This window comes from Mobula hypostoma, chromosome 13 (assembly GCF_963921235.1).
Source record: "Mobula hypostoma chromosome 13, sMobHyp1.1, whole genome shotgun sequence".
In the NCBI taxonomy this organism is placed as follows: Eukaryota; Metazoa; Chordata; class Chondrichthyes; order Myliobatiformes; family Myliobatidae; genus Mobula; species Mobula hypostoma.
In genome coordinates, this window is record NC_086109.1 from 50688982 (window position 1) to 50716820 (window position 27839).

The window sequence follows — 27839 nt, forward strand, 5'->3', positions numbered from 1 at the left end:
ATGGGACTAGGCAGATAATTTAGCACAGACTAGATGGGCTCAAGGGCTTATTTCTGTGTTGTTATGTTCTTTCACTGTGGAGTGGAGTTCACAGAGAGGGAGGAGTAAAGAGCAGTGAAGGTGTAAGGGCCAGGCTTAGTAAGGAAGGTGATTGGTGGAACGAGTTACGAGGGCTGAAGATGGCCAGGTGGAAATAATGGAGCACACACATGTGGAGGAGTTGGGAGGTGGGTGGATGGAACCAGGCAGCATGATAATGTAGCAGTAACACTTTACAGTGCCAGCAATCTGGATTCAATTCCTGCCTCCCTGTAAGGAGTTTGCACATCCATGTGACAGCATGGGTGTCCTCTGGGTGCTTCTATTTCCTCTCATGTTCCAAAGATGGACCTGTTAGGGTTAGTGAGTTTTGGGCATGCTATGTTGGTACTGGAAGCATGGTAACACTTGCGGGCTGCCCTCAACACATCCTGGTCATTGACACAACCAACATATTTCACTGTGTGCTTATGACAAGTAAAGCAAATATTTAATATTTGGAGAGGGTTGTGGCTGTGGTGGACGTGGGGGAGGGAGTGAAGAAAAGAAGAGGGTGGGGAGACCATACTGGGGCAGTGAGATATCTAACTGTGTACAGATAGTTTTTAGTACACTATGGGGTAAGGTGTGGTCTGTGTGCAGACATTTCCCAGCACACGCCATGGGATGGGATGTTGTGTCTCTGTACAGACAGTTCTGAGTGCACATCGTGGGATGTAGCTTCTCTGTGTGCCAGTGTTTCCCACTATACAGTGTGGGGTGGGGTATAGCCTTGCCAGCAGCCCAGGGCAGTAACAGAGGAGGAGAGGATGGTGTGACTTCCCTACTGATGTATACTATTGATGCAAAACAACCTATTTCACTATATGTTACAATATAACCATATAACAATTACAACACGGAAACAGGCCATCTCGGCCCTTCTAGTCCGTGCCAAACTCTGACTCTCACCTAGTCCCACCGACCTGCACTCAGCCCATAACCCTCCATTCCTTTCCTGTCCATATATCTATCCAATTTACCTTTAAACAACAACATCAAACCTGCCTCAACCACTTCTGCTGGAAGCTCGTTCCACACAGCTACCATTCTCTGAGTAAAGAAGTTCCCCCTCATGTTAGCCCTAAACTTTTGCCCTTTAACTCTCAACTCATGTCCTCTTGTTTGAATCTCCCCCATTCTCAATGGAAAAAGCCTATCCGTGTCAACTCTATCAATCCCCCTCATAATTTTAAACTCCTCTATCAAGTCCCCCCTCAACCTTCTATGCTCCAAAGAATAAAGACCTAACTTGTTCAGCTTGTAGGCTCTGTAACTTAGGAGATGACAAATATGCCTATGACAAATCTTTAAATGGGGCTGGATGTGGGTATGGGGAGCGGAGTGAGGGGGGAGAAAGGATGGGAAGACCTAATTGAGGCTTCTAACTGACTTTGGAAATTTTTAAGTTCAGACCATCATGCGTGGATGACCCAGACGGCATGAGATGATTGACTGGGTGACTGAGGTTTCTCACTGTGCAGACAGTTCCCAGTATACTGCATGGGATGAGTTACAGCTTTGCCGACAGGGGAAGCTGCCCTCCATTGTTTGCTCAGGTGGAAGAACAAGCTAGACCAGGACAACTCAGGGACTTGAGAGGCAACTGGATGACCTCAGGTTCATTCGGGAAACAGAGATTTTTGTGGACAAGACCTGTAGCGAGATTGTTACACCGAAGATACCGGAAGAGAAAAGGGGAGTGACAATGAGGAAGGGATGGATGCCTGGAGTACAGGAGACCCCAGGGGATGTGCCTCTTGAAAACAGGTTCACCCTCTTCGAAGCTGTTGGGACAGAAGACAGTGCCAGTCTGAGAGGCGGGCGGGTCTGCGAGTCAAAATTTGGTGCTGAAATAAAGCCAAGGAGACAGATGTCAAGCAGAGCTGTGGTAGTAGGGGACTCCATAGTGAGAGGTGCAGATAGGGGTTTCTGCGGCAACAGGCAAGATTTAAGAATGGTGTGTTGCCTCCCTGGAGCCAGGATCCAGGACGTCACGGACCGATTGCAGGGCATCCTCAAGGGAGAAGGTGATCAGCCGGAGGTGGTGGTGCATGTCGGCACAAATGACATTGGGAAGAAGATGAGAGACATTTTGCAGCGTGACTTAAGAGAACTCGGAAGAAGGCTGAAAAGCAGGACCTCCAGGGTGGTTATCTCGGGTTTGCTTCCAGTTCCTTGTGCTGGAGAGGACATGAACAGGGAGATAGGGGATCTGAATGTGTGGCTGAGGAGCTGGTGTGGGGAGCAGGGATTTAGATTCTTGGACCACTGGGATCTGTTTTGGGGTAAGGATGAATTGTACAGAAGGGACGGGTTGCACCTTAACAGACGGGGGACCAGCGTTTTGGCAGGCAGGTTTGCCACTGCTACATGGGCGTGTTTAAACTAAGTAGTGAGGGGGAGGGGATGAACTGGAAATATAAGAATGGAGTTAAAGGGTATGAGAGAATAAGAAAAGTTAAGAAAGACAACAGAATTAAAGGGACAGAAAGATCAGGAAGGGATCGGAGAGTACAGGCAAGTGCAATAGGAATCGATGTGAAAGGTGAGGGGAGTAAAAGTATTACTTTAAAAGGATTAAAAGTATATATGAATGCGCGGAGTATAAGAAATAAAGTGGATGAGCTTGAGGCTCAGTTGGAAATTGGCAAGTATGATATTGTGGGAATAACAGAGACATCACTGCAAGAGGACCAGGGCTGGGAAATGAATATTCAGGGATATACATCCTGTCGAAAGGACAGACAGGTTGGCAGAGGGGGCGGGGTGGCTCTGTTTGTGAGGAATGAAATTTAGTCACTTGCAAGGGGGGGACATAGAATCAGGAAATGTAGAGTCAGTATGGATAGAACTGAGAAACTGTAAGGGCAAAAAGACCCTGATGGGAGTTATCTACAGGCCCCCAAACAGTAGCCTGGATATAGGGTGCAAGTTAAACCAAGAGTTAAAATTGGCATGTCGCAAAGGTAATTCTACGGTTGTTATGGGGGATTTTAACATGCAGGTAGACTGGAAAAATCAAGTTGGTACTGGACCCCAAGAAAGGGAGTTTGTGGAATGCCTCAGAGATGGATTCTTAGAGCAGCCTGTATTAGAGCCTACCAAGGAGAAGGCAATTCTGGATTTAGTGTTGTGTAATGAGCCAGATTTGATAAGGGAACTCGAGGTAAAGGAGCCATTAGGAGGTAGTGACCATAATATGATAAGTTTTAATCTACAGTTTGAGAGGGAGAGGGGAAGATCAGAAGTGTTAGTATTACAGTTGAACAAAGGGGACTATGGACACATGAGGGAGGAGCTGGCAAAAGTTGACTGGGAAGATACCCTAGCAGGGATGATAGTGGAACAACAATAGCAGGTATTTCTGGGAATAATACAGAAGGTGCAGGATCAGTTAATTCCAAAGAGGAAGAAAGGTTCTAAGGGGAGTAAGGGGTGACTGTGGATGACAAGGGAAGTCAAGGACAGTATAAAAATAAAAGGGAGGACGTATAACATAGCAAGGATGAGTAGGAAGCCAGAGGATTGGGAGACTTTTAAGGAGCAACAGAAGATAACTAAAAAGGCAATACGGGGGGAAAAGATGAGGTACAACGGTAAGCTAGCCAAAAATATAAAGGAGGATAGTAAAAGCTTCTTTAGGTATGTGAAGAGGGAAAAGTTAGTTAAGACCAAAGTTGGGCCCTTGAAGACAGAAACGGGTGAAATTATTATCGGGAACGAGGAAATGGCAGACGAGCTGAACAGGTACTTTGGACCTGTCTTCACTAGGGAAGACACAAACAATCCCCCAGATGTAATAGTGGCCAGAGGACCTAGGGTAACAGAGGAACTGAAGGAAATTCGCATCAGGCACAAAATGGTGTTGGGTAAACTGATGGGACTGAAGGTTGATAAATCCCCAGGGCCTGATGGTCTGCATCCCAGGGTACTTAAGGAGGTGGCTCGAGAAATCGTGGATGCATTGGTAATCATTTTTCAATGTTCTATAGATTCAGGATCAGTTCCTGTGGATTGGAGGGTAGCTAATGTTAGCTCACTTTTAAGAAAGGAGGGAGAGAGAAAACAGGCAATTATAGACCAGTTAGTCTTACATCTGTGGTGGGGAAGATGCTGGAATCAATTATAAAAGATGTAATAGCGGCATATTTGGATAGCAGTGGCAGGATAGGTCCGAGTCAGCATGGATTTACGAAGGGGAAATCATGCTTGACTAATCTTCTGGAATTTTTTGAGAATGTGACTATGAAAATGAACATGGGAAAGCCAGTAGATGTAGTGTACCTGGACTTTTAGAAAGCCTTTGGTAAGGCCCCACATAGGAGGTTAGTGTGCAAAATTAGAGCAAATGGTATTGGGGGTAGGGTACTGACATGGATAGAAAATTGGTTGTCACATAGGAAACAAAGAGTAGGGATTAATGGGTCCTTTTCAGAATGGCAGGCAGTGACTAGTGGGGTACCGCAAGGGTTGGTGCTGGGACCGCAGCTCATTACAATATACATTAATGATTTAGATGAAGGGATTAAAAGTAACATTAGCAAACTTGCAGATGACACAAAGCTGGGTGGCAGTGTGAAATGTGAGGAGGATGTTATGAGAATGCAGGGTGACTTGGACAGGTTGAGTGAGTGGGCAGATGCGTGGCAGATGCAGTTTAATGTGGATAAATGTGAGGTTATCCACTTTGGTGGCAAGAACAGGAAGGCAGATTACTATCTGGTGTCAAGTTAGGAAAAGGGGAACTACAACGAGATCTAGGTGTTCTTGTTCATCGGTCACTGAAAGAAAGCATTCAGGTACAGCAGGCAGTGAAGAAAACTAATGGCATGCTGGCCTTCATAACAAGGGGAATTGAGTATAGGAGCAAAGAGGTCCTTCTGCAGTTGTACAGGGCCCTGGTGAGACCACACTTGGAGTATTGTGTACAGTTTTGTTCTCCAAATTTGAGGAAGGACATTCTAGCTATTGAGGGAGTGCAGCGTAGGTTCACGAGGTTAATTCCTGGGATGGTGGGACTGTCATATGTTGAAAGATTAGAGTGACTGGGGTTGTATACACTGGAATTTAGAAGGATGAGAGGGGATCTGATTGAAACATATAAGAATATTAAGGGATTGGACACGCTAGAGGCAGGAAACATGTTCCTGATGTTGGGGGAGTCCAGAACCAGAGGCCACAGTTTAAGAATAAGGGGTAGACCATTTAGAATGGAGTTGAGGAAAAACTTTTTCACACAGAGGGTTGTGGTTCTGTGGAATGCTCTGCCTCAGAAGGCAGTGGAGGCCAATTCTCTGGATTCTTTCAAAAAAGAGTTAGATAGAGCTCTTATAGATGGCGGAGTGAAGGGATATGGGGAGAAGGCAGGAAAATGGTACTGATTGTGGATGATCAGCCATGATCACAGTGAATGGTGGTGCTGGCTTGAAGGGCTGAATGGCCTACTCCTGCACCTATTGTCTATTGACTTGGGCTATTTTTTTCTCTTCTTGTGACTATATTTTTCTGAAATCATAACCATATGTTATTTGTGCTCTTGCACCTGGATGTCGGAGGAATGCTGCTTCATTTAGCTGTATTCATGTTGTGCAGGCTGTCCGAATTCCTCCCATTGGCATCATCTGCTGCCATACCCTATCTTTGGACAGTCCACTGATAGGCACGTTATAATTTAGATGTCTAAAATCAAATTGTAGATCATTGACTAGTGTGCTGGAATTTATGTAAAGTTCTGCTGCTAGTTATCATTCTTTAAAATGTCTTTCTCCTGTAAAGATACCAGTGCTGGACATTCAAGTTAAAATCGTGCCCGCCCTCTTCGTAGTGGCAGGTGCCATCTTCTCTTGCACCAACTACTTCACTGTCATCTTCACCGGCGGTGTTGGGAAGAACGGCTCCACCATTGCGGTAAGGGCGCTGGGACCGGGATGGAGTTGGTCCGTGCACATCTGTGTCTGAGAACAGGGTGATTTCCAGATCTCTGGAGGGATGGTGAGAGATTATCCAAGGATTAAACTTGAGGGAGGTTATGCGCATGAGAGAGCAGAGGGAGTGTGCGGCAGGGAGAGTGGTTGTTCAGAGGAGGCATCAGGGGCAGAGTGTTAACATTGATATTGGGGATGCAGGCCCTTTGGCCCACAATGCTGTGGCCACTTTTTAATCTCCAAGATCAATCTAACACTTCCTTCTCACATCGCCCTCTACTTTTCTATCATCTATATCCCTAATGAATCTGCCTCTGCCACCAGGATATTCCACAAACCAACCACTCTCTCCGGGGGGGGGGGGGGGAGATTAAAACCTGACTTTGCCCGAAACTTTGTTATGCCCCCTATTATTAGCTCTTCCCACCTTGGAAAAAATGCCTGACTGCCCACTTGATCTTCTTCTTATCATCTTGTACCTCTCATCCTCCTCTCCAGAGAGAAAAGTCCTAGTTCACTCAGCCTTTTCTCATAAGACACGCTCTCTAATCCACGCAGCACGGTATATCTCTGCACCCTCTCTAAAGCTTCCAAATCCTTCTTAGATCTGCACATGTTTAAAGGGCAGTGAGGACAAAGGTTGGAAACTGAGAGTGTAGGAAGTTTGTCATAAATAGGGTGCTGGCAGTTGTTTATTAGCATTTCATGTTGGCCTGATGAGGTACAATTTGGTCCCCTGGGTTGGTCACCCCAGGTCATGTGCACCCCCCCCCCCACAGTGGTTGCATTGTGGACATGCGTTCACCCACTACTCTATTAATCTCATGCATTTGTCTTTAAACAGGATACGAGCGTACTGTCCCCATTCCTGCACATTGGGGCAGTGATAACCCTGGCGTTGATGATCTACAAGAAATCGACCAGCCGGCTCTTTGAGAACAACCCCTGCCTCTACATCCTCGCATTTGGTTTTGTCTCGGCCAAAATAACCAATAAATTAGTGGTAGGTTCTGCAGCGTTGCCTCTGACGTGCACGTTACTCCATTGGAATTGGCAGTACAACCATACTGTGAACCGTGGGGACAGCGGTCCCCGTAATGCACAGCAACAAACGTCCTGCAGTGACAACCACAGGGTGGTTTGTTCGCATCTTAAAGCAGTGCAAATCCTCATTAAACCCTTGAATCTGTAACCTCAAATATTCCAAGTAATCGTATGACTATTCAGTAAGAAATCTCGTACTTATGGAGATGCACAGACAGAAACAGGTTCTTCAGCCCATCTAGTATGTGCCAAACTCTATTTCTGCTTGGTCCTATCTGCTCACAGGTGGACCATAGCTCTCCATACGCCTCCTTTCCAATTACAATCAAAGCTCTTTAATGTTGCAATCGAACCCTCATCCACCACTTCCATTGGCAGCTCATTCCACACTTGCACCACCCTCTGAGTAAAGAAGTTCCCTCTCAGGGCCCCCTTAAATATTTCACCTTTCACCCTAAAATTATGACCTCTGTCTCTAGGAGTCACCCCAACCACAATCTATTCCAGCTGCTACCATCCGGGAAACGGTACAGCAGCATAAAAGTCAGGATGAACAGGCTGCGGGACAGCTTCTTCCACCAGGCCATCAGACAGATGAGCTCACACTGATTTGAGTGTACTCTATATTACACTGACTGTTGTATGTATTATAAATTACTATGATTGCACATTTAGATGAAGACATAACGTGAAGATTTTTACTCATGTATGTGAAGGATATAAGAAATAAAGTCAATTCAATTCAATAGTCTCACCCAACCTCAGTGGGAAAAGCCTGTCTGCATTTACCACTCATAATTTTGTATACCTCCATCAAATCTCCTCCATATTGTGCTACACTCCAGGGAATGAAATCCTAACCTGTTCAACCTTTCCCTATAACTCAGGGTTTATGCAAACTATTACTTATCTCCACCGTTCTGAAGGGCAGAGATATTCTGTGCCCTGGCCCACTTTCTGACGGCCTGAGCATTGGGTCTGCTGCCTTTTGTCATTCCGCTTCACGCAATCTAGCCACTGCATATTCTGAGCTATGGGAATGAATACACTGCGGAAAAGATTCCAGGAGCACTCAGGGCAATCTGGAGGCATGTACAAACCCCATTTCCAGAAAAGTTGGGTTATTTTCCAAAATGCAATAAAAACAAAAATCTGTGATATGTTAATTCATGTGAACCTTTACTTAACTGACAAAAGTACAAAGAAAAGATTTTCAATAGTTTTACTGACCAACTTAATTGTATTTTGTAAACATACACAAATTTAGAATTTGATGGCTGCAACACACTCAACAAAAGTTGGGACAGAGGCATGTTTACCATTGTGTTACATCACCTTCCCTTTCAATAACACTTTTTAATGGTTTTGGAACTGAGGATACTAATTATAGTAGATTTGCAATTGGAAATTTTGTCCATTCTTGCTTGATATAAGACTTCAGCTGCTTAACAGTCCGTGGTCTCCATTGTTTGATTCTCCTCTTTATGATGCGCCACACATTTTCAATAGGAGATAGATCTGGACTGGCAGCAGGCAAGTGAAGCACACGCACTCTGTGTCTACAAAGCCACGCTGTTGTAGCCCGTGCAGAATGTGGTCTGGTGTTGTCCTGCTGAAATAAGCATGGACGTCCCAGGAAGAGACGTCGCCTTGATGGCAACATATGTCTCTCTAAAATCCTAATATACGCCTCAATGCACCCCCATACCATCACAGATGCTGGCTTTTGCACCTTTCGCTGATAACAATCTAGATGGTCGTTTTCATCTTTGGCACGGAGAACTCGACGCCCGTTTTTTCCGAAAACTAGCTGAAATGTGGACTCATCTGACCACAGCACACGGTTCCACAGTCTTTCGGTCCATCTGAGATGAGCTTGGGCCCAGAGAACTCACTGGCGTTTCTGCATAGAGTTGATGTATGGCTTCCTCCTTGCGTAATACAGCTTCAAGTTGCATTTCTGGATGCAGCGACGGACTGTGTTGAGTGACAATGGTTTTCCAAAGTACTCCCGAGCCCAGGTGGCTATGATTGTCACAGTAGCATGATGGTTTCTTAGGCAGTGCCGCCTGAGGACTCGAAGGTCACGCGTATTCAACAGTGGTTTCCGACCTTGCCCTTTACGCAGAGATGTCTCTGAATTCTCTGAATCTTTTCACAATATTATGTACTGTAGATCTTGAAAGACCTAAATTCTCTGCAATCTTGCATTGAGAAATATTCCTTTTGAACTGACTAACAATTCTCTCACTAATTTTGGCACAAAGGGGTGAGCCACGACCCATCCTTGCTTGCAAAGACTGAGCCTTTGATGGATGCTACTTTTATACCCAGTCATGATACCTCACCTGCTACCAGTTAGCCTGCTTAATGTGGAGTCTTCCAAACCTGTGCTACTTGAATATTCTGTGCACTTTTCAATCTTATTTTAACTCTGTCCCAACTTTTGTTGAGTGTGTTGCAGCCATCAAATTATAAATTTGTGTATATTTACAAATTACAATTAAGTTGGTCAGTAAAACTATTGATAATCTTTTCTTTGTACTTTTGTCAGTTAAATAAAGGTTCACGTGAATTAACATATCACAGATTTTTGTTTTTATTGCATTTTGGAAAATATCCCAACTTTCTAGAAATGGGATTTGTAAGATACCGCAGAGTTTGCAAACACAGAGATTCTGCAGTTGCTGAAATCCAGAATAACATGCACAAAAAGCTGGAGGAACTCAGCAGGTCAGACAAGCATCTATGCATCTATGGAGGGTAATACACAGCTGATGTTTCAAGAACTGAAACCTTCATGGGTCTTATTCTTCCCTTAGTCCTGGTGAAGGGTCTCAGCCTGAAGTGTTGACTGTTTGTTTATTTCCATGGATGCTGCCTGACCTGCTGAGTTCCTCCTGCATTGTGTGATACTGAGAAGCTCAAAGTTTGTTCATACATTAATCTAATAGCTTTGTTTGACTCTGCATTATTTCAAACCCATTCTGTGGCAGTAAACAGGTTTTCCATTCTAATCTCAGGTGGCTCACATGACGAAGAGTGAAATGCATTTGCAGGACACTGCCTTCGTTGGCCCAGGGCTGCTCTTCCTAGACCAGTACTTCAACAGTTTTATCAGCGAGTATTTGGTGCTCTGGATTGCTTTGGTAAGTGGCAGGAATCTGTGCTGCTGCACCCCCCCCCCCCCCCCGCCAAACCAGCATCCATCTCCTGGCTTTTAGATGTTTCCAAATACAGTTGCTTTCAAGGGCTGCAGATCTACGTATTTATCCCAGTCAATTCAAATCCCTCCTATCAAGGCAAGGGATTCTGCAGATGCTGCAGGAATTCAGCAGGTCAGTCAGCATCCATGGAGGGGAATAAACAGCTCTTGGTTTGGGCCAAGGCCTGATGAGTCCAGAAGGGTCATTTGCAAGAAAATAAAGAAATAGAAATATAATAGGATTTATGAAAAACTATACATAATAAAGTCTGGCAAACATCCAATGTGCAAAAGACAAACCGCAAATAAAAAATAATGAACTAATATTGAGAATGCGTTGTAGAGACTTTGAAAGTGAGTCCATAGATTGTGGAATCAATTCAGTGTTGAAGTGAGTGAAAATGGTTCAGGAGTCTGATGGTTGAAGGGTGATGACTGTTCCTGAAACTGCTGGGGTGGGACCTAAGGCTCCTGTACCTACTTCCCGATGGTAGTAGCGAGAAGAAGGCATTGCCTGTATGGTTGGGGCTCTTTATAATGGATGCTGCTTTCCTGTGTAAATGACATGATGGAGTGAATCCCTCACTCCTTCTTTCTTTCTTCCATTCCCCTTTCTGGTTCCTCTCTTCCTTCCCTGTCCCCAGAGGTCTCCTCTCCTATCAGATTCATTCTACAACCTTTACCTTTTCCACCTATCATCTCCCAGCTTCTCAATTCATCCTCCCATCCACCCACCTCCCCCCTCGCCTGGTCTCACCTATCAACTGCCACCCTGTACTCCTCCCCTTCTGCCCCCTTCCTTTCCAGTCCTGACGAAGATTCTCATCCCAAACTGTTATTTACCTCCATAGATGCTGCCTGACCTGCTGAGTTACTCCGGCGTGTCGTTTGTTACAAGTACCTACTATTACTTCTCAATATGCAGTCATTTTCCATTGTGGATCTAGATCTGGGTGTGTGGTGCGAAGTTGTACCATGACAGGAACCCCACCCCCTGTTGGAACTGCTGTATCAGGAGGTGGGAGATGGGGGTCATCCTCTTGGGCTCCCTCATTTTCTTTGTGCCGGATGCCCCCAAGGTGAAACCAGCTGGTCATTTAGAGCAGGGAGCATTGATAAATGTATTTAAATTTGTAGAGATTCAGAGTTGAACAAAACAGAAACAGGCCTTCTGGCCCAACATGTCCATGCTAACCACGATCCCTATTATAGTTAAACATGAGTTTGCAGATGCTGGAAATCTAGAGGTACACACACAAGAAGTGCTGGAGGAAAGGAAGGGGGAAGAAGCTAGAATAAGGCTGGGCAGTGTGTACCACATGCCCATTACCCACCATACCTCTCACCTTAAACCCATTTCCTGTAGTTTAACACTCCTACTGTAGGAAAAAGACTGACCATTCACCTCATCTGTGGCTATCATTTTTTTATAGACCTGTTAACATCACCTCCTCCACTGGCATGCCACAGGAAAAAGTCACATCCTATCCCAACTTTCCTTGTGACTCATCAGACATAGGATTAGAATTAGTCCATTCAGCCCATTGAGTCTGCTCTGCCATTTGATGATCCTTCTCAAACCAATTGTCCTGCCTTTTCCCCATAACCTTTGATGTGGTCGATGTTTAGGGATAAATTTGTCCCGGTGAGGAAGATAAAGAATGGTAGGGTGAAGGAACCATGGGTGACAAGTGAGGTGGAGAATCCAGATAGATGGAAGAAGGCAGCATAGGTTTAGGAAGCAAGGATCAGATGGGTCTATTGAGGAATATAGGGTAGCAAGAAAGGAGCTTAAGAAGGGGCTGAGGAGAGCAAGAAGGGGGCATGAGAAGACCTTGGTGAGAAGGGTAAAGGAAAACCCCAAGGCATTCTTCAATTATGTGAAGAACAAAAGGATGACAGGAGTGAAGATAGGACCGATTTGAGATAAAGGTGGGATGATGTGCCTGGAGGCTGTGGAAGTGAGCGTGGTCCTCAATGAATACTTCTCTTTGGTATTCACCAGTGAGAGGGAACTTGATGACGGTGAGGACAACATGAGTGAGGTTGATGTTCTGGAGCATGTTGACATTAAGGAAGAGGAGATATTGGAGTTGTTAAAATACATTAGAACGGATGAGTCCCTGGGACCTGATGGAATATTCCCCAGGCTGCTCCATGAGGTGAGGGAAGAGATTGCTGAGCCTCTGGCTAGGATTTTTATGTCCTCGTTGTCCATGGGAATGGTACTGGAGGTTGTCCCTTTGTTCAAAAAAGGTAGTAGGGATAGTCCGGGTAATTATAGACCTCTGAGCCTTACGTCTGTGGTGGGAAAGCTTTTGGAAAAGTTTCTTAGAGATAGGATCCATGGGCACTTAGAGAATCATGGTCTGATCAGGGATGGTCAGCATGGCTTTGTGAAGGGCAGATCATGTCTAACAAGCCTGGATAGAGTTCTTTGAGGTGGTGACCAGGCATATAGATGAGGGTAGTGCAGTGGATGTGATCGAGATGGATTTTAGTAAGGCATTTGACAAGGTTCCACACGGTAGGCTTATTCAGAATTGGCTTGCCTGCAGAAAGCAGAGGGTTGTGGTGGAGGGAGTACATTCAGATTGGAGGGTGGTGACTAGTGGTGTCCCACAAGGATCGGTTCTGGGACCTCTACTTTTTGTGATTTTTATTAACGACCTGATTGTGCGGTAGAAGGGTGGGTTAGCAAGTTTACAGATGACACAAAGGTTGGTGGTGTTGTGGATAGTGTAGAGGATTGTTGAAGATTGCAGAGAGACAGTGATAGGACGCAGAAGTGGGCTGAAAAGTGGCAGATGGAGTTCAACCCAGAGAAGTTCCCTCGGACCTTGAAGGAGACTAGTGTTGAAATTGCAGGGGCCCTGGCAGAAATATTTAAAATGTCGCTGTCTACAGGTGAGGTGCCGGAGGATTGGAGAGTGGCTCATGTTGTTCCGTTGTTTAAAAAAGGATCGAAAAGTAATCCGGGAAATTATAGGCCAGTAAGTTTAACGTCGGTAGTAGGTAAATTATTGGAGGGACAGAATCTACAAGCATTTGGATAGACTGGGACTTATTAGGGAGAATCAACATGGCTTTGTGCGTGGTAGGTCATGTTTGACCAATCTATTGGAGTTTTTCGAGGTTACCAGGAAAGTGGATGAAGGGAAGGCAGTGGATATTGTCTACATGGACTTCAGTAAGGCCTTTGACAAGGCCCCGCATGGGAGGTTAGTTAGGAAAATTCAGTCGCTAGGTATACATGGCGAGGTGGTAAATTGGATTAGACATTGGCTTGATGGAAGAAGCCAGAGAGTGGTGGTAGAGAATTGCTTCTCTGAGTGGAGGCCTGTGACTAGTGGTGTGCCACGGGGATCAGTGCTGGGTCCATTGTTATTTGTCATCTATATCAATGATTTGGATGATAATGTGGTAAATTGGATCAGCAAGTTTGCTGATGATACAAAGATTGGAGGTGTAGTAGACAGTGAGGAAGGTTTTCAGAGCCTGCAGAGGGACTTGGACCAGCTGGAAAAATGGGCTAAAAAATGGCAGATGGAGTTTAATAAGGCACTGAGGAGTGCAGTGGAACGGAGGGATCTGGGAATACAGATACAAAATTCCCTAAAAGTGGCGTCACAGGTAAATAGGGTCGTAAAGAGAGCTTTTGGTACATTGGCCTTTATTAATCAAAGTATTGAGTATAAGAGCTGGAATGTTATGAGGTTGTATCAGGCATTGGTGAGGCCGAATCTGGAGTATTGTGTTCAGTTTTGGTCATCAAATTACAGGAAGGATATAAATAAGGTTGAAAGAGTGCAGAGAAGGTTTACAAGGATGTTGCCGGGACTTGAGAAACTCAGTTACAGAGAAAGGTTGAATAGGTTGGGACTTTATTCCCTGGAGCGTAGAAGAATGAGGGGAGATTTGATAGAGGTATATAAAATTATGATGGGTATAGATAGAGTGAATGCAAGCAGGCTTTTTCCACTGAGGCAAGGGGAGAAAAAAACCAGAGGACATGGGTTTAGGGTGAGGGGGGAAAAGTTTAAAGGGAACATTAGGGGGGGCTTCACACAGAGAGTGGTGGGAGTATGGAATGAGCTGCCAGACGAGGTGGTAAATGCGGGTTCTTTTTTAACATTTAAGAATAAATTGGACAGATACATGGATGGGAGGTGTATGGAGGGATATGGTCCGTGTGCAGGTCAGTGGGACTAGGCAGAAAATGGTTCGGCACAGCCAAGAAGGGCCAAAAGGTCTGTTTCTGCGCTGCAGTTTCTATGGTAAGTGTGAGGTGGTACACTTTGGAAGGAGAAACTCCAAGGCAGAGTACAAAGTAAATGACAGGATACTTGGTAGTGTGGAGGAGCAGAGGTATCTGGGGGTACATGTCCACAGATCCCTGAAAGTTGCCTCACAGATAGGGTAGTTAAGAAAGCTTATGGAGTGTTAGCTTTCATAAGTTGAGGGATAGAGTTTAAGAGTCGTGGGGTAATGATGCAGCTCTATAAAACCCTGGTTAGGCCACACTTGGAGTACTCTGTCCAGTTCTGGTCGCCTCACTATAGGAAGGATGTGGAAGCATTGGAAAGGGTACAGAGGAGATTTACCAGGATGCTGCCTGGTTTAGAGAGTATGCATTATGATCAGAGGTTAAGGAGCTAGGGCTTGACTCTCTGGAGAGAAGGAGGATGAGAGGAGACATGATAGAGGTATACAAGATATTAAGAGGAATAGATAGAGTGGACAGCCATCGCCTCTTCGCCAGGGCACCACTGCTCGATACAAGAGGACATGGCTTTAAGGTAAGGGGTGGGAAGTTCAAGGAGGATATTAGAGAAAGGTTTTTTACTCAGAGAGCGGTTGGTGTGTGGAATGCACTGCCTGAGTCAGTGGTGGAGGCAGATACACTAGTGAAATTTAAGAGACTACTAGACAGGTATATGGAGGAATTTAAGGTGGGAGGCAGGGTTTAAGGGTCAGTACAACATTGTGGGCCAAAGGGCCTGTACTGTGCTGTACTATTCTATGTTGACACCCTGACTAATCAAGAACCTATCAACCTTTGCTATAAATATAGTCAATAATGGCCACCACAGATTCACCATCCTTTGACTAAAGAACTTCCTCCTCATCTCTGTCCCTCTGTTCTGAGGCTGAGCCTAGATTCCCCACAACAGGAAAGTACTTGCCTTTCAATATTTGCTAGGTTTCAATGTGATTTCCCCCCCCCCCCGCACCTCCCATTCTTCTATACTCCAGTGAGTACAGACCCAGAGCCATCAAACGCTCCTCATATATTAATCTTCATTTCCAGGATCGTTCTGGTGAACCTCCTCTGGATCCTTTTCAAAGCCAGCACATCCTTTTTTAAATATGGCACTCAAAATTGCTCACAGCCCAAGCCCTGTGGTGCAGGTTTTTATGGCTAGTTGTGTGTCTTGAAGTTGGAAGTCCTTTTGCTGGAGTGGGAGTGATATAAAGTCTCAGCCAGTTCTGGAAAGGGCTCACAATTGATTGGAGTACTGCGGTGGATACCATGTGAGTTTGGATGTATAAATTGAGTCCTGTGTTTGTATGGATTGGTATTTTATAACTGGACCTTGGAGCTGGTACAGGAATGTTATTTACCAAAGTGGTGTTCGACTTAGAATATAGAATATTACAACATAGTACAGGCCCTTTAGCCTAAGGTGTTATGCTGACCTTTAAACCTACTCCACGATCAATATACATAACCCTCCATTTAATATTAAACAATATGTTTTTAAATGTCCCTAATGTATCTGTCTTTATCACACCCCAGCAGTGTTCCACACACTCACCGCCACTTTCTGTGTAGAAAGAAAAGCATATACCTCTAAGATTCTTCTGATCAGTTTAAAATTATGTCCCCTCTTATTAGCCATTTCCACCCTGGGAAAAAAGTCTCTAGCTGTCCACTCAAACTGTGCCTCTTATCATCATCTGTAGCTTTCCCTCTTGAGTGGTGTATCCTCCTGTCCTGGAAGTGAATCAGCTCTCCGTCATCAACACTGGGAATAAATCCAGCTAATCCCTACCTATCAACAGTCCCACCAGCACTGTAGTGGTTTGATACTTTGGGGAAACCATCATGAAGCAAGTAAGCACCAGCTTAACCAGTGATGTCCAGTTCCCCAAAATAGCATGTTAGAAAAAAGTCTAACTGAACGATTAGTAGACTGAAGGATAACAATTTTAGTTTTCACCCAAGAATGTACAATGCCTTCGGGCCACCAGTAAAGGATGCTATGTAGAGATGTGTGCTGCAATTCAGTGAGCTAAGGTGAAGTCATTGTGTAATCTGGTTTGAAAATTGACCTCGTGCTGCTCTTAGACGAAACAGACATTGGCAGTTTTGCTATGTGTCTGTTGAATTGTGCTCTGGCTGGAAGAAAACACCATTCCATGAAAATACGGTCTTCAGTCTATATTAGAGAATAGTGAGTGTCCTAATCACTGGACAATTTGCGTACCATGACCGCTTAACCTATCCTTTGGGCTGTGGGAGGAAACCAGAGGCCCCAGAGAAAACCCAAGCATTCCATAGGGTACAGATCACTTACACATGAAGCCGAGATTAAACTCCGAATTCTGAAGCCCCGAGCTGGAATCGTGTCACACTAACAGCTATGCTTCCATGGCACCCCTGTTGTGTCTTTGTTATCAGAAGTAAGTTTATTATCACTGGCATATGTTGTTAAACTTGTTTTGCGGCAGCAATACGGTGCAATACTTAAGTTACTATAAATTACATTAATACATATATTTTTAAAAAGTAGTGCAAAAAGAGAGCAAAATAGTGAGATAGTGTTCATGAGTCCATGAATCTGATGGCTGAGGGGAAGAAGTTGTTCTTAAAATGTCTCTCTCTTCAGGTTCCTATACCCCCTTGATGGTAAAAATGAGAAGAGGGCATATCCTGGGTGATGGAGGTCCTTAATGATGGATATTGCCTTTCTGAGGCACTGACTTTGGAAAATGTCCCGGATGCTGGGGAGGCCAGTGTCCATGACGGTGCTGGCTGAGTTTACAGCTTCTGCAGCTTTTTCCAATCCTGTGCAATGGCCCTTCCAAACCACAAAATAAAATTAAATAAGTAATGGAAAAAGAGAGGAAAGATAGTGAAGTAGTGTTCATAGATTCATTGTCCGTTCAGAAACTGATGGCAGAGGAAAAGAAACTGCTCCTAAAACATTGAGTGTGTCAATAAGATATAGGAGCAGAATTAGGCCATTTGGCCCATTGAGTCTGCTCCACTATTTCATAACTGATCCAATTTTCCTCTCAGCCTCAATCTGCCTTCTCCCTGACCAATCAAGAATCTATCAACCTCTCCCTTAAATATACATAAAGACCTGGCCTCCACAGCCGCCTGTGGCAAAGAATTCCACAGATTCACTACTCTCTGACAAGCCATTCAACCCTAGAATCATTTTTGTGAACCTCCTTTGAACTCTCTCCAGTTTTAGCACATCCTTTCTGAGATAAGGTGTCCAAAACTGCTCTCAGTGCTCCAAGTGAGGCCTCACCAGTGCTTTATAAAGTTTCAATATTATATCCTTGCTTTTATATTCTCGTCCTTGAATCCTAACATTGCTTTTGCCTTCCTCACCACAGACTCAACCTACAAATTAACCTTTTCGGAATCCTGCACAGGACTCTCAAGTCCATTTGCACTTAAGTTTTTTTTAATTTTATCTCCATTTAGAAAATAGTCAATTCTTTAATTTCTTCCACCACAGTGCATTTCCAAACACTCCCTGATTGTACCATCTGCCATTTCTTTGCCCATTCTCCTAATCTAAGTCCTTCTGCAGTCTCTCTACTTCCTCAAAACTACCTGCCCCTCCACCTATCTTCATATTGTCCGTTAACTTTTCAAGGAAGTCATCAATTCCATCATCCAAGTTATTAATATATAACGTAAAGAGAATTAGTCCTAACACAGACCACTGTGGAACACCACAAGCCACCAGCAGCCATCCAGAAAAGACTGCCTTTACTCCCACATTTTGCCTCCTGCTAATCAGCCACTGCTTTATCCATGCCAGAATCTTTCCTATAATTCCATAGGCTCATAGCTTGTTAAGCAGCCTCATGTGTGGCACCTTGTCAAAAACCTTCAGAAGACTTCAGGATTCTGTACCTCCTCCCTGATGGTAGCAATGGGAAGAGGGCATGTCCTACTGTAGATGTCCTGGATGTGAAGTTTAAATGCAATGCTCTGGGTTTGATTGGGACTGATTCTACTGCGGGCAACTCTTTGTAAAATCACAACTACCATGAGACTGTAGATACTGTTTGAATCTGCTCTGTAGCTTGAGTTGAGTGGCTCCAGACAAGAATATGCTGGGTTTGGTTTGTCTTTTCCATTGTGGTTCGTGACAGAGGAGCCACTGCACTCTTTTCCCCACTGAGTGTTCTCTCTGCTTTGACCCTCAGGTGTGGTCTCTCTTTGACCTAATCCGTTACTCGGTGGGTGTCTGCAATCAGATTGCCTCTCATCTCCACATTAACATCTTCAAAATCAACTCCATCTCCTCCTCGCCAGTCAGCTCCCAGGAGCGAAACCATCACGAGTGACTTAACCACTGTGCTTGCTGAAGCGACCCCAGGACATGACTGAGGAAATGTATATAGAGAAAAACATCAGAATGGAAGAAGTGAACAAATTATTAATTTATGGTTCAATCATTGTGTGCACTTTTTGTTTTTATTTAAGCCTCAGTTTCTGAATGAAGTCTAACTAGCACTCCTAAATAGGCGGACTGTGGAAAGAGCTGGCTTGCTGCTGCATGCATGACTCCCTGTAACGTGGGCAGGTCAGGAAGGGACCTGGTCTCATACAGGATGTAGAAGAGCACATGGGGTTTTGCTCAATCTTTTCCCACCTACTTGGCCGACTTTCCATTATGCGTGGGCTTATGCGTGAACTTAATTGAAGTCACTACTGTCTTGTGGAAGTCAGATGAGCCATATTGCAGGTAAGGACTGCGAGTGAGGGAATGGGGTTCCTTGTGCCAAGTGACATCCTTGCTCCTGAGGTGAGTGAACTACAGACAGTACTTTACAAGAAAGCAAATTGTTTTGGCCATGTGATCTGGAGAGTTTCCTTAAAATTTAAAGAGAAATGTCAGAAAAGACTGTACCTCCTGTGGGTTAAAGTTTTGCAATGCACTATTTTGTAATATGTGTCCTAATTACACCAGTAATGCTGTATCAGATTCTGGTATTAACTGCTGAACCGTATGAAAGTGTGTAATTAAAGGGGCCTTGTGTGTACTGTACTGGACTGCCAGTTTTAGGTTCAGTGTCATGTGACTGTTTAGTGTGCAATGCTTTGTCTTTTTTTACACGTCAACATGTAAAGGAGTAAATAGCCACAAAAGTGCTTTCACTTTCGAAAAATAAAAGTCACCCCACAAGAGCGAGGCTGCAGCTTCCTGACTTACTCAGAATGCCATTTCCTGTGAATCATTAACTTTCCAAACTAGCCTTCACCTTGTGCCGTCACCAAGAGGAACAAGACAGTAATCTTCACAGAGGGTCCTGCCCTGAACAGCTTCTCTTTAGGGGAATTCTTCAAACGAATCAAGTCACTTCACAGGACATCAAACTAAGAAAGGCTGTTTCTCTTGGTCTGAAATCCTGTGAAGTGACTTCATGCAGAATGATTTATTGGCCTAAATAGTACTGGAAATGTGCACAGTATCCTCAGTGCCTAGAGTTGTAGGCAAAGAGAATTACTTGCTGGACAGGTGCTGGATTTGACCCGATTCCTTGCACCTGCTTACTGCCCGTCAAGTAATAGCGTACTTCATACTGAAGTGCTCTTTCCTCCATGTGGGTAATGAGTCAGTACCTTTCTATAATAAAATGATCTCCACAATGAGGGTGTAGTTCATCTCCTGTTGCAGAATATAGTCTGCCTCCCAAGCCTGGGTGGGTCCATGTTTACACCACAGCTGAGAACAAGCCTGGCCTTCAACTATTTTGGTAGTTGTCCAGTTTCAGACGGCTCACTCATACCTACACTGCTGTGAGTAATACATATTTTTTCCATTCTGAAATAGACGCTGAATTTAATATAGGATTTTAGATGGATCACATGGTTTCTTAGTTTCAGGACACACTGCACAATGGCTTGGTTAACTTTTCTAACTTTGAGTATTTCCAGTTATTTAGCTGAGTGGTTCATGGAGAGGCGACTCAGATGGATTTGTGTTGTACATCAGAGATCAATACCCTATGTCCTCCTTTGGCTGTTGGCTGTGGAAAAAAAGAGCAGAATGTGACCTGATTATTGTTGCGTTTTGTACATAGTTTCAGTGCAACAGTTGGTAACTGTATCTTCATTGGCATCTACTAACAATTCCAATCTTCTCTGGTGCTTGAGGGTCTGGGGTACCACTATGATCAGACGTGGTGGCTTAGTACTTAATCTAGCCTGCTTCTGTTTCCTGTAGCAGAGGATTGCGGCTGTAATCTGTTCCTGTGCATATGTAACAACTTTTCCTGAGAGATACACTGCTAAATGTCATTTTACGTAGTTTCTTCTAGAAAATGCAGACAGGACGATCAAAATAGCAATAGATGGAATCAAAATTTTCACCTCTTGTACTGGCGACTTACAAGTCTGAATATCAGATAGTAACAAGGGCCCATTTCCCCATCAAATTTGAACTGTTAGGATGCTGGCTTTGCCAGTAATAACAGACAGCTTTTTTTTTGCATTATGTAATTATTTTAGTAAATATACACCATAAGTTTTGGTCCAATTTTTTTTTGGCATACAAAGCTCCTGGTATTATGGATAATACAGGGTTTGTAGATGAGTACTGTATTGATCTTTGAAGTGAACTCTTGAGTCTGAAGCAAATTTTAAATAACATTAAATGATTAAAGACACATCAGATCTCTGAAAAATTGTTTCAAAATGATTTTGCATCCTGAACAGTGGGGAAAGAAGGCTGTTGAGTACTCAAAGCCCTTTCACACATGAAAATTCCCAAACTATGGAGCAATCTGGAACTACTTGTACTCATAGCACTGAAGCCATATAGTGTTTGTTATCATCAGTCTGTTGCAACAAGTATTACAAATGGATCTGTGGCAGTATTTCTCAAGCGTATGGATCGGAATGGGTGTGGGGATTGTGGATATGGGCGTTTGCTCACATTTTGTGCACTGAGAACATTTCAGAAGGGTTCTCTTTGTCCGCAGTGAAAGTGAGATGTGGACCTCACTAGCCCACCATCTCTAAACACATTTCCAAATGCTAGACATGGTTAACGGAATGATCTAAAGCATCTGTTGACTTTGCCCCTTTTTCTTGGGCCCCTGTTTCTGAAAAAGTTGTAACTGTAAAATTCCATGAATAGCTGGAATAATCTGCTGTTTGGGACAGGTAATCTAGTCAACATATTTTCTTATTCAGCACCCCCATTCACCTGGAGCAACAGGATCTAATGGCAATATAATTGTTTTGCACAAACCTTGGTTGTTTATGAGAATACATAAAGCTTCACCTAATTTTGCCTTTAGTGGACTGAGCCTCTTGATTTTATTCTTGTAACCTTTCTAAATAAGTGCTGATGTAAATAAAGATTGCTTTATTCATGATAGATGTGTATGTTGTGGTCATTCTGTTTTTGTTTTGGTTCATGACATGGTGGTGTCTCCTCAATGGCTTTGCTTGCCTATAAGCAGCCCTATCCTGTCTTTGCCCCCACGTTTGTGGTTTACAGCAGGGATCCCCAACCTTTTTTGCACCGCGGACCGGTTTAATATTGACAGTAATCTTACGGGGGGGTGGGGGGTTGTTCAAATTCAACAGTGCGTGACAGGAAATGAGGAAAAGTGCAGCTGACTCATATCGTTTCATATCGCCAAATCATATCGTTTCCTCGCCCGGTGGTTGGGGACCACTGGTTTACAGTGCTTCAGTCTGTCTCATCATAGAAAAGCACAGTAGAGGCCCTTTGACCTACGATGTGTTGACCTTTCAACCTGCTCCAAGATCAATCTAACCCTTCCCTCCATTTTTCTATCATCCATGTGCCTATATAAGTGTTTCTTAAATGTTCCTAATACACCTGCCTCTACCACCACCCCTGACAGTGCATTCTACATACCCCTCCGCTCAATACTTTCCTCCAATCACATTAAAATTATATGCCATTTCTAACCTGGGAAAATGTCTCTGGCTGTCCACTTGATCTATGCCTCTTATAATCTTACACAGTTCTATCAAGTTATCTCCCATTCTCCTTCACTCCAAAGAGAAAAGCCCCAGTTCACTCAACCTATCCACAAAAGATATGCTTTCTAATCCACAAACACGAGGAAATCTGCAGATGCTGGAAATTCAAGCAACACACACAGAAAAATGCTAGTGAACGCATTTCGACAAAGGGTCTCGGCCCGAAATATTGACTGTACCTCTTCCTATAGATGCTGCCTGGCCTGCTGCGTTCACCAGCATTTTTTGTGTGTGTTGCTTTCTAATCCAAGCAGCATCCTAGTACATCTCCTCTACACCTTCTAAAGCCTCCACATCCTCTATAATGAGGCAATCGGACTGTTCACAATACTCCGTGTGGTCTAATCACTATTCTCTGAAATAGTATTAATCAGCTACCCAGGCTTCAACTGATCATAGTGCATGATTGTTAATGACTGCTGTATAACTGAGAATGGCTCATAAATGGTTCAATTCCCTCTGCTGTCTGAAGAATTTGTACATTCTCCCCACGATCATATGGGTTTCCCCAAGGTACTCTGGCTATCTCCCACATTCCAAAACCGTATGAGTAAGTGAGTTGTGGGCATGCTATATTGGCACTGGAAGTGTAGTGACACTTGTGGACTGACCCCAGCACAATTCTCAGACTGTGTTTGTCATTGATATAAAAGCAGTGCATTTCACTGTATGTTTTGTGCATGTGACAAAGCTAATCTTTTCTAATGTAAATGTAGCTGTGCCTGTGGAACCAGAATTCAATTGGGAATTCTGCATCATTTCACTATTAGCCACTTCCTTTCCATCAGGTTGTCACCTATTCCCAGCGGCTATAACCAGGATATGTGGCTTCCATACAAAGGCCTCTGCCTTTTCCATAACATGGGCTTGATTCTAAGTTTGGCTGCAATTGTATGGAGTGTGATCTCCCCGTGTGGATATCCTGCAGTTCAGATTTCTTCCCACATCCCAAAGATGTTGTTTGGTTTGTTAATTGGCACTTAAATTATCCCAGGGCAAGAGGGGAGCAACATGGTCATATCCATTAAGATACAGAACAGTATTAGGCCATTCTACCCAGAAGACTTAGGCACATACGCGATAGAAAAATGGAGAGTTATGTGAGGGAAGGATTAGGTTGATCTTGAAGTTAAAGGGTTAGTACAATGAAGTGGGCTGAAGGGCCTGTACGTTCTATGTTCAAAGTATACCATATACTACCTTGAGACTCATTTTAATGCGGGCATTCACAGTACAAAGAAACAATAAAATTAATGAATAAGTGAACACGAAGACGGACAAACAACCGATGTAGAAAAGACAAAAAAAGTTTAAAAAAAAAGCAAAGTAATAAATAGATCATTTTGAGGAGATGAGTTACAGAGTCCTTGAAAGTGAGTCCTTAGCTTGTCTATGAGTCTGCTCCACCATTAAATCATGGCTGATTTGTCCCTCTTAACCTTACTCTCTTGCTTGCTTTCTCTCCGTAACCTGTAGTAACAGGGTTACTAATCAAGAGCCTATCAAACTCTGCTTTAAATATAATCATATATAGGTGACATTAGGTTAAGGCAAATAATTGAGGGAGAAAATGCCATTGGATAGACTTGATGGCCAAAGAAAGCCTCTAGTATTTCATAGAAATGAAAGCAAGATGATGTTGTGGAAGGCAATAAATCAATGGGATCCTTACACATATCAACATCAGGCAATGATCTTGTGGTGTTAACCAGCTTGCAGTGACTCTGCTGTATTATTTGAATAGGGGCCATCAGATTGCTTAACTCTTACCTACATATTTGAATGCAATGTTTCTTGTCTATGGTATAAAATATCAGAATCCAATAAGCACTGCCTTTACAATGAGAGATGTTGTTTGTATAAACACGGAAATTTTTGACCCTGGTTTTGGTCTAGCGTAGGGGTTCCCAACCTGGGGTCCACGGACCCCTTGCTTAATGGTATTGGTCCATGTTAAAAAAAGGTTGGAACGCCCTGGTCTGATGGAAACCTGGTGTGTATGTAATACCCTGGGAAAGGTTTCACTGCTAATGTAATGGTTTTTCTACAGCAGCAGTGTTTGGGTTATGGCTAGAAATAACGGGGGCTTTGGAATGTGCACCATCCAGTGAAGGGAGTGGGTTTTTTTCTCGTGTTCCTGAGAACAAAGTGATCTGGGTCTTTTGTTCGGCAACAGCTGAAGAGAGAAGACGCCTGAAAGAAAAGGGCGTGGACTTGGAGTGGGGCCAGGAGTCGACGAAGCCCAGGGAAATCGATGGAGGACCAACGGAAGGGAAACCGTGATCTCCAACATGTGCACATTAGACTGTTTCATTAAAATGGACCTTTTTTACTTTACTAAATGGGCCTTTAGTTAAATTAAAAAAATTATAAAGCTAAATCAGATAATTGCATATGGTGTACTGTCTGTTATTTCGTGGTACTGATTTGTAACAGGGTAATATCACGTTTTGCACCTCAGATTCCACACATTTGGTGGGGCCAGAGACTGTCTTCCCTAGACTAATGCCGCCGGCCAAACCTGAGGGTTACATGTAAAAGATGGCAATTCTACTAAGGTCAGTGACAAGGTGGGGAAATCTTAAATTCTGGGTCGAAGCCTAGGTGGTTTCTTACAACCTACCTTTTTTTAACAATGATTTTGCTGCTCTGTCCTGTGTTTTCTTAAACAGCTTAATGTGAGATTTTATTTGTATTAATGCAACTAAAACAAATTTGGTGCAGAATAGGCTACTTGCCTATTCAAGCCTGTATTCCTGTTAAGCTTGTTTGGCCATAGCTGTTTTGATTTTAATCTCTATTCAGCATTCATGTCCACATTCATCCATTTCATCCACTTGCTTTTCAAATATCCACTCACCTCTGCCTTAATATTCCAAGATATTCCCTCCACTCCTCTTTGGGAGAAAAATTTTTGCCTTGTCTCTCTCAGGTCTCATTTTAAATTCTGATTCTTAGTTCAAACTTCTCCATGTGAGGAACATCCTCTCAACACAAGATTCAGCAGAAGATGGAAATCCAGAGCAACGCACAAAATGCTGGAGGAACTCAGCATGTCAGTTAGTATCTATGGTAATGAATAAACAGTCAATATTTTGGGCAAAGACCATTCAGGATGGAAAGAATGGGGGAAGATGCCAGAATATAAAGGTGGAAGGAGAGGAAGCAGGACTAGCTAGGTAGGTAACTAGCTAGGACTAGATAGGTGAAGCCAGATGAGTGAGAAAGGTAAAAGGGTGGAGGAGAACTGTGATAGGAGAGGAGCGTAGATCATCAGAGAAAGGGAAGAAGGAGGGGCACCAAGGGGAAACTACATCTTGGTCAGGCCCCTGATCAAAGTATTTTACACATTTAATGCAACTGAATAATAATGATATACAGGGCAGGCTAGGAAGAAAACATAACTGTTAACCAAGTGGCAGAGTAAAAGATGTTTTATTCTGGTTAACAATTTCAACATAATGACTTGGTATTGAAGAGATAAACATACTGAGAAGGCAGATTTATAACCAAGCTCTGACATAACAAACGAAGATTGAGAAATTTTGAACTTTGAGATAACAATAAACTGAGATTGTTGCAGCAACCTGAAAAAGGTATTAATGTAAAATGGCCACTGAGCACTGTGGAGGATGGGTATCCACTGAACGACATCACATCAGCATGGACTGTAGGGACTTGCGCACTGTGGCCATCTCCTGTTGTTGCTGTACGTTAGAGCAAAGAGAGAGCTTGTTACAATGTATTTTGAATCCTAAAGAAACAATAAACTGCACTCAGTGGCCACTTTATTAGGTACACCTCATTAATGCAAACATCTAATCAGCCATTCGTGGCAGCAACTCAATCATTAAAGCATTCAGACATGGTCAAGAGGTTCAGTTGTTGTTCAGACCAAACATCAGAATGGGGAAGAAATGTCATCTCAATGATTTTGACCATGGGATAATTGTTGGTGCCAGACAGGTGGTTTGAGTATCTCAGAAACTGCTGATCTGGGGTTTTCACACACAACAGTTTCTAGAGTTTACAGAGAATGGTGCAAAAAAAACAAAAAAAAAATCCAGTGAGTGGCAGTTGTGTGTGCGAAAATGCCTCGTTATAAAGAGAAAGGTTAGAAGATAATGGCCAGACTGGTTCAAGCTGACAGGAAGGCAACAGTAATTCAAATAATCACACGTGGTGTGCAGAAGAGCATCTCTGAATACACATATTGAACCAGGAAGTGGATGGGTTACAGCAGCAGAAAACTGCACCGGGTTCCACTCCTGTATCTAATAGAGTGCCACTGTTGTGAAGAATTGTGTACTACTTCTCTTACAGTCTATTCCTGGACCTTTGAAGAGTTAAGCATAGCACTCCAAGTTCCAGTCAAAAGGAAGCGCTAGTTGTCAGAGAAAGTTAGGAGTTGTCATTTCTTCAGATTAATGATGTAAATTGATTTTAGACCATTAGACCATAATACATCGGAGCAGAATTAGGCTATCTGGCTCATCGAGTCTGCTCCGCCATTAAATCATGGTTATTCTTTTCTTTTCCTCTCCTCAACCCCAGTTCCCGGCCTTCTCCCCATAACCTTTGATGCCATTTCCAATCAAGAACCTATCAATCTCCGCCTTAAATACACCCAATGACCTGGCCTCCACAGCTGCATACAGCAACACGTTTCACAAATTCACCACCCTTTGGCTAAAGAAATTTCTCCGCATCGCTCTTGAAAGGACGCCCCTCTATCTTGAGGCTGTACCCTCTTGTGTGCACACATTTGCGTGTTTTCAATTTTAAAGAAACGTTACCTTCATATTTATGGGTCAGTATTAGATATTTGTGGATGTTAGCCATTTACAGATGGTCTAAAGCCATGATGAATGCCAGTGAACTTGGGCACAGAGCTTCATTCTCTGTGTTAGACTGCAAGTCTATAAGATACAGGAGCAGGATTAGGTCATTTTGCCCACTGAGTCTGCTCCCCCAATTTCCTCAGTCCCAATATCCTGCCTTCTCCTTGTACCCCTTCATGTCCCAACCACTCAAGAATCTATCGGCCTCTTCCTTAAATATACATAAAGACTTGGCCTCCACAGCTAACCCTGGCAATGAATTCCACAGATTCACCATTCCCTGGCTAAAGAAATTCCTCCTCATCTCTGTTTTAAAAGGACACCCCTCCATTCTGAGGCTGGGTCCTTGGTCTTAAGACTCTCCCACCACAGGAAACATCCTCTCCACATCCACTCTATCAAGGCCTTTCACCACTCGATAGGTTTCAATGAGGTCACCCCTCATTCTTCTGAATTCCAGTGAA

At 43.6% G+C, this 27839-nt stretch overlaps 2 protein-coding genes across 6 annotated transcripts in view; one reads left to right on the forward strand and one right to left on the reverse strand.

The window, feature by feature from the left end:
• Positions 1–27839, forward strand: part of LOC134355586 (choline/ethanolaminephosphotransferase 1-like) — a 143196-nt gene that overhangs the window by 84374 nt on the left and 30983 nt on the right. Inside the window, exons 5-9 of one of the 2 annotated variants that reach the window (XR_010020129.1) lie at positions 5857–5988; positions 6850–7008; positions 10073–10198; positions 18715–20311; positions 24996–25092. Coding sequence is in view for 1 of the 2 variants with exons in the window: in XM_063065673.1 (XP_062921743.1) it covers positions 5857–5988; positions 6850–7008; positions 10073–10198; positions 18715–18855 (558 nt within the window). In the remaining variant the exon portion in view is untranslated. Of the gene's footprint in view, positions 1–5856; positions 5989–6849; positions 7009–10072; positions 10199–18714; positions 21873–24995; positions 25093–27839 lie in introns of those variants that run through there. The other variant, XM_063065673.1, reaches the window with a different exon arrangement.
• Positions 25527–27839, reverse strand: part of sycp3 (synaptonemal complex protein 3) — a 203584-nt gene continuing 201271 nt past the window's right edge. For 2 of the 4 annotated variants that reach the window (XM_063065677.1, XM_063065674.1), the window contains exon 9: positions 25531–26241. In XM_063065677.1, the coding sequence (XP_062921747.1) occupies positions 26188–26241 (54 nt within the window). In that variant the 3' untranslated portion in view covers positions 25531–26187. Of the gene's footprint in view, positions 26242–27839 lie in introns of all 4 variants that reach the window. The other 2 variants (XM_063065678.1, XM_063065676.1) reach the window with 2 other exon arrangements.